At 33.7% G+C, this 6035-nt stretch overlaps 1 protein-coding gene across 6 annotated transcripts; it reads left to right on the forward strand.

The window, feature by feature from the left end:
* The first annotated feature begins 774 nt into the window (after nucleotides 1-774).
* Nucleotides 775-5375, forward strand: LOC114385121 (F-box protein SKP2B-like). Of its 6 annotated transcripts, none has more exons than XM_028345093.1 (6): nucleotides 834-852; nucleotides 1171-1257; nucleotides 1944-2235; nucleotides 3225-3573; nucleotides 3655-3796; nucleotides 4636-5375. In XM_028345093.1, the coding sequence occupies exons 3-6, from the start codon at nucleotides 1976-1978 to the stop codon at nucleotides 4998-5000; spliced, it is 1116 nt and encodes a 371-aa protein (XP_028200894.1). In that variant the 5' UTR covers nucleotides 834-852; nucleotides 1171-1257; nucleotides 1944-1975; the 3' UTR covers nucleotides 5001-5375. The 6 variants fall into 6 exon arrangements, with proteins under 6 accessions (XP_028200897.1, XP_028200894.1, XP_028200895.1 ...); XM_028345094.1 differs by lacking the exon at nucleotides 834-852 and adding an exon at nucleotides 978-1093 and having other exon boundaries at nucleotides 1171-1254; XM_028345092.1 differs by lacking the exon at nucleotides 834-852 and adding an exon at nucleotides 980-1093.
* Nucleotides 5376-6035: the final 660 nt, after the last annotated feature.

Here is a 6035-nt window from a genome sequence, read left to right on the forward strand (position 1 = left end):
TGTTTCTGGCTCAATTGATGTGCGAATACATCCTAGAATTGAAGCAAGTCAAGGGGGATTCACACAAGAAGTTGTTTCCTGCTCACCAATATCGGTTTATGGCCCAATGCAAGGGGAATTGACCCGATGATGTAAATTGACGACAACATCAATTTTTCTCAAAATTGATGTTGTTTTCTATTCACCAACATTATTTTTTTTGAAAAATTGATTTTGTCAGTCAACCACAACATGGGTTAGAAAAATTGATGTATGTTTATACATATTTTATATTTTTTGTTATTTCTTATTATACAACATTGATTTTTTAGAAAATCGATGTTATATACTTTAGTTTAACATCTGTTTTTTAAAAACTGACATTAAATTGATACTTTTAACATTAATAGTTTTAATATCGATTAATAATCGATGTTAAAAATTCTAAATAATTATGTTAAAAAACTATTTTCTACTAATGTCATGATGTATTACTAAGACAGTATCAAAATAAATATTATATCTTATTAATCATAGTTCTAAAAATTTAAATAATTAAAAAATATTAATTACAAAAATTACATGAGAGTAAAAAATTATAACTAACATTTTGTGTCTTCTAATAAAATTATTTTCATTTTATGAATGTGTTAAGGATAATAATGAGTCTTTATCATAAATATTTTATTAAAAATGAAATCAAATAAAGACAAAAATAAAAAAAAAAATCATTCCATTAACACCCCTGTATCCAACCACTGAACGCAAGACAGAAAACGTTGCGTCAGGACTCGTCTTTCCAATCTCCATCCAATATCCTCGCTAGACAAACCTAGCAGCATCTTCTGCTTTTTCGCGCGGTTTCTGGTTCAGGTAAAACGAAACTTCTACACACACCACAATTATTTCTTTCCTTAATCCCCGTTTTCCGTAACATTAACATTCGTCTTTCCTTTCAAACAATTTTTTTTTTAAATCCAGTAACCGATAAGCTTTTTGTATTCTTTCTCGGAGCTGATCTCCACCTAAATCTTTTTCTTATTTGCAAAGTTGGGTCCACCTGATTGTCACATCAAACTTACACGTGGCGTTATACGCGTCGTTATCATGCGCCGTACCGTTCTCTCTCTCTCTCCCTCTTTTCCCGTTTCTTCTCTAATTTTAAGCATTCCCTTCTCTTTTCCATTGCAGCTAGCAAAGAAGCGAAGACCCCTTTTTCTGGTTATTAACAGAGTCATAAAAAACCAAAGTTTTCTATTCTCTGTAGCTCACATGGTGGTAATACCCATTTCTGTTTCTCTCATACTGTGTTTTCTACTTTTACTTTTGATCACACACATTTGCAAGCCCAAGCAAAAAACAAAATTTTCGGTTAGAATGGATTGCGGGCTTTCTCCTTGTTTTTTTTTTTTTTTCATTTTGAGAAGTGGGGTTGCTGCTTTATACTAATGCCTTGCTTTATATTAGAAAAAGTTTAGTTCTTTTGATCAACTTTTTTTTTTGTTTTTTTGGTTAGTCTGCTCCTTATTCATATGATTTGAACTACTTGGGGTTCTTTTTTATATGCATGTCAAATTTGATCGAAAGGGTTTCCCTTTTTAGAAGGAGGGATTGTTTGATCCTCTTTCTGTGATGATCAAGTTTGACGCTTTGTTGTTCGTCTCATTGAGAAACATGTGAAGGGTATTCCTGGAAATTGCAGAATTCTTCCAATAAATTTAGATCCTTGTTTTTCATTTAATATATAGTTTCATCACAAATATGATCATGATTATGGTTAATCATTATCTTTCTCTGGTAATGACATGTGGCCTTTAATTAATTTATTAATTTATGGTTTGTGATTGTTATTGTTTTTGCAACACTTGTATACTGAATCAAGGGCTACACCAAGGTTCTAGAATTTGTTATGCCTTATCCATGTTCCGTGTGTGACATGACTTCCACTTTGTTTGTTTGTTTAGGGCTAAGAATATCTGACTTTGGGGTGGAAAGTATGGTTGGCAAGGAGAGTTTGAGAACTGAGGTCTTGAACTTGAGCTTTGAGAAGCTTATGATGGTTGAATGTGGTGGAAATAGTGGGAAAGGAGTGAACATTAAAGCTGGTGTGATCACGGAGTGGAAGGATATTCCAGTTGAGCTTTTGATGCAAATTTTGTCACTTGTGGATGATCAAACGGTTATCATAGCTTCTGAAGTGTGTCGTGGGTGGAGAGAGGCAATTTGCTTTGGCCTTACTCGGTTATCACTCTCATGGTACATCTTTTTTTTTTTTTTTACATTCCCTCCTAATTCACTTTTGAGGTTATTTTGCTTGGAGGCAGTGAAAATTGAAAAGGCTGGATTTAATTTTTATTTTGCTAATACTTATAAAATATGCTGTGCTTTTATTTTCTGGTTTCAAAACGATTTGTACATTGTAAACGACAAAAAAATGTTTTCACTGTTTGGTTTACAAATGTTTGAACACATGAAGTAAATAACATTCTTGGAATTTTGTATAGAAATAGGAAATGAAACATGGTTTCTCCAACCTAATAGGCCTTAGACATGATCTTTTTCTAATTTTCTGCAATTAACTGTCTATTGAAGGGTATTGTTCTTGGTTTCATTGGTTTATTATTACATGATTAATTTTCTATGCTGCAATCTTGGTTCTGCCTGTAAGTTTTCGCTCACCTTTAACATGTGTTTATGAATTACTGGAGTATTGACACGGGGGAAGTAGCAACCCTTTTAAATTTCATATACTTGTTATTCAGTTTGATGGATTAATTACTTTGTATCTAAGGCAAGTTTAATGTGTATGCCATTGAAACTGACACATTTCCAATTATTTGAGAACGGACTGGGATTTTCTCATAGAATATAGTGTGGCTCTGGGGTTAAACATTTAATTTTCTAAGTCAAGTAATCAGGTCACTTTTGGTTTTTACCATGGAGTGGTTTAAATTACAACTAGAAGTTACTCGTATTGGGTCAATTTGGTGCTAGGATTCCTTTGGTTGATGACTTGATATACTTGTTTCATTTGTTTCTCTAATCTATGCACCCTTCTCAAAACTCTAGATGAAAACAGTTGCTGGATGGCTTTCCAAAGTCTTTAATTTGGTTCAATGACATGAATTGTTTGTAGTTATGCATGGTGTTTTAAAAAATTTAAACAAGAAAAACTGATGTGTGTTCTATATTATGGGGGGGAATTTTTATACCTGTAATAACTTCCATTTCGTAATTCCTTTCAGGTGTAGCAAGAACATGAATAACTTGGTCCTATCCCTTTCTCCTAAATTCACAAAACTGCAGACTTTAATCCTTCGTCAAGACAAGCCTCAACTAGAGGACAATGCTGTTGAAACTATAGCAAATTTCTGTCATGACCTCCAAATCTTGGACCTCAGCAAAAGTTTCAAGCTTACTGATCGCTCATTGTATGCCGTAGCCCTTGGTTGTCGGGATCTTACAAAACTGAACATCAGTGGTTGTTCAGCCTTTAGTGACAATGCTCTGGCTTACCTGGCCAGTTTTTGTAGAAAGCTGAAAGTTTTGAATCTCTGTGGATGTGTTAAAGCTGCATCTGACACTGCGTTACAGGTATGATTGAGAGACTAGTTGGTTGTTATAATGAAGGACTAAGATGGCTGAGTTATAATCCAATAAATAAATTAAATGCAGGCAATTGGGCATTACTGCAATCAGTTACAGTTTTTGAACCTTGGGTGGTGTGAAAATGTCAGTGATGTTGGAGTGATGAGTTTAGCATATGGCTGCCCTGATCTTAGAACACTTGACTTATGTGGTTGTGTCCTTATAACAGGTATCATTCAAATTTCAGCAGTTTAAGTCTACTTTAAATGCTAATTGGTTGCAGCATTCATATTTTTGTTATTTTGCCTGACTTGTTCAAATTCATTACACAACAATTTTCATCCCTTTATTGTTCCTTATTTTAGCTTATTCTAGGGCTTAGGTGGGTGTTCATAAGACACATGTTTATATAAGAAAATCCTGTAGTGGAATGTTAAGTGTTAACTGAAGGGAAGAAAGCTGCAGGCTTATGACTTTCATGTTGTTGATCACCATGTGTACACATTCAACTGCACATCATCTCTGCTCAATGCCAGAGTTATTTGTTTCCATCTTCTGAATCGATGAGGTTGCAGAATATGTAGAGGCAACATAATGTATTTGGGCATGCAAAATAGCTTGTTGCAGTAAACATTGGAAACTGATAGAAGACACAAAGTCACAATGTCCATAATGTCCATAATTAAGAAGTTGGAATTGAGCTGCATACATTTAAGAGAAATAGGAATATCTAAACAGTAGTGCACTACCTCAACTTTTCTAACCTGGGTAGTGTATGAAGTTTCAAAATCTATAATCTCCTAACCTTATTCTGTTTCTTAGCTTCGTGCAGTTTCAGCAAGTGGCCAGTAGTTACTTCATTTAGTTTAATGAGTTTAATGGCTATGTACTCACATTGTATTACACATTCAACCAATTAAAAATTATTGTTGGTATGACTTTTAAAATATTATTGTAAAAGTCAATCAACTTATCATACTTGGTGATTTGTGATTAGATGACAGTGTATATCCTATTTTCTTTCTGTCTCTTGGTTAACAATAGTACATTCTTGTGTTGTTATTTCAGATGACAGTGTAATTGTCTTGGCAAACAGATGTCCTCATCTGAGGTCCCTTGGGCTGTACTACTGCCAAAGCATAACAGACAAGGCAATGTACTCTTTGGCACAAAGCAAATTGAACAACAGGATGTGGGGGTCTGTGAAAGGTGGTGGAAATGATGATGATGGACTAAGAACTCTGAACATTAGCCAATGCACAGCACTCACCCCTTCTGCTGTGCAGGCTGTGTGTGACTCATGCCCTTCCCTCCACACCTGTTCTGGAAGACACTCACTCATCATGAGTGGTTGTCTGAACCTGACTTCTGTGCATTGTGTTTGTGCTGGCCAAGCACACCGTGCTATCACTCTCCCTCATGCAGCTCATTGAGCCAGAGGGGTTGATGATGTATAAAAGGACACTTTGATGAGGAAGTGCCCTTGAAGGGTTTTAAAGTTTTAGGGGTCTTCTGGATAAGTTTATGTTCAATGCTGCATCATGTCATGTTGGTTGTAGAACAGCTTGAACCTTGGTGCTTGAGTCTCTTTTGGTCTCCGATTTTCATGTGAAGGGTTAGGATATTTTTGGTGTCAAAATGTGGTTTATTCCTAGCTTGGTTATGAATTTATGGTGAGACATGGACTTTTATATAATGGTATTATTTTATGCCAGGATGTGTGTTTTCTCTTATTGGGAGTTAAGAAACCTTGGGTAAGTTGGATTTTCTTTGGTTAGGATTTGTCTAGATATGAAATGCATTTCTTGAAATTGGATTTTTCTTCTTAGATTGTTACTTTAGATTAGAACTATAATTAATTTCAATGGAATTTGTTGGATGTCAAAACATTCTTGGAAAGTAAGGAACTTTGAAAATATGGAATATATTTAATACTACATCCCGTTTTATATATAAGAAACATAAGACAAAGCAAATTGATGGTCATATTTAATATTCCCATAAATTTAAATTTTATTAAAAACTATTATTAAGTTTAAATGTTGTAAATGATAGTTTTATTTAATGTTAATACTCATAGTCTAATGAGTGATGAGTGAGTGTCTTGTAAATAGAATTACTAATAAATTAAGGATATAATTCTGAATAAATTCTGAATAAAAGATATTTAATTCTGAATAAATTTAAAAATTAATTATTGTTGCTTATAATTAAGACTAAAGAAAAATATCATTTCTTACATATAAGACCTAAGGTAGTGTCTCTTTGGAGTATTTTTATTTTGTGTTGGGAAGTCTCGCCCCATTCACATATAAAGGATGGAGGTCTTGTAAGGCGGTAGAGTATTTCATCCTATTTAGTGAATTGGAGGTTTTATAAAGTATTTTAATATCTTAAAAAGTGTTTATTTTTTTAATTCTAGGTTTACCTCAGAAAAACGTTATTTTATTTTATAGTAAAGATGCTGA

Source organism: Glycine soja, chromosome 14 (genome assembly GCF_004193775.1).
Source record: "Glycine soja cultivar W05 chromosome 14, ASM419377v2, whole genome shotgun sequence".
NCBI lineage: Eukaryota > Viridiplantae > Streptophyta > Magnoliopsida > Fabales > Fabaceae > Glycine > Glycine soja.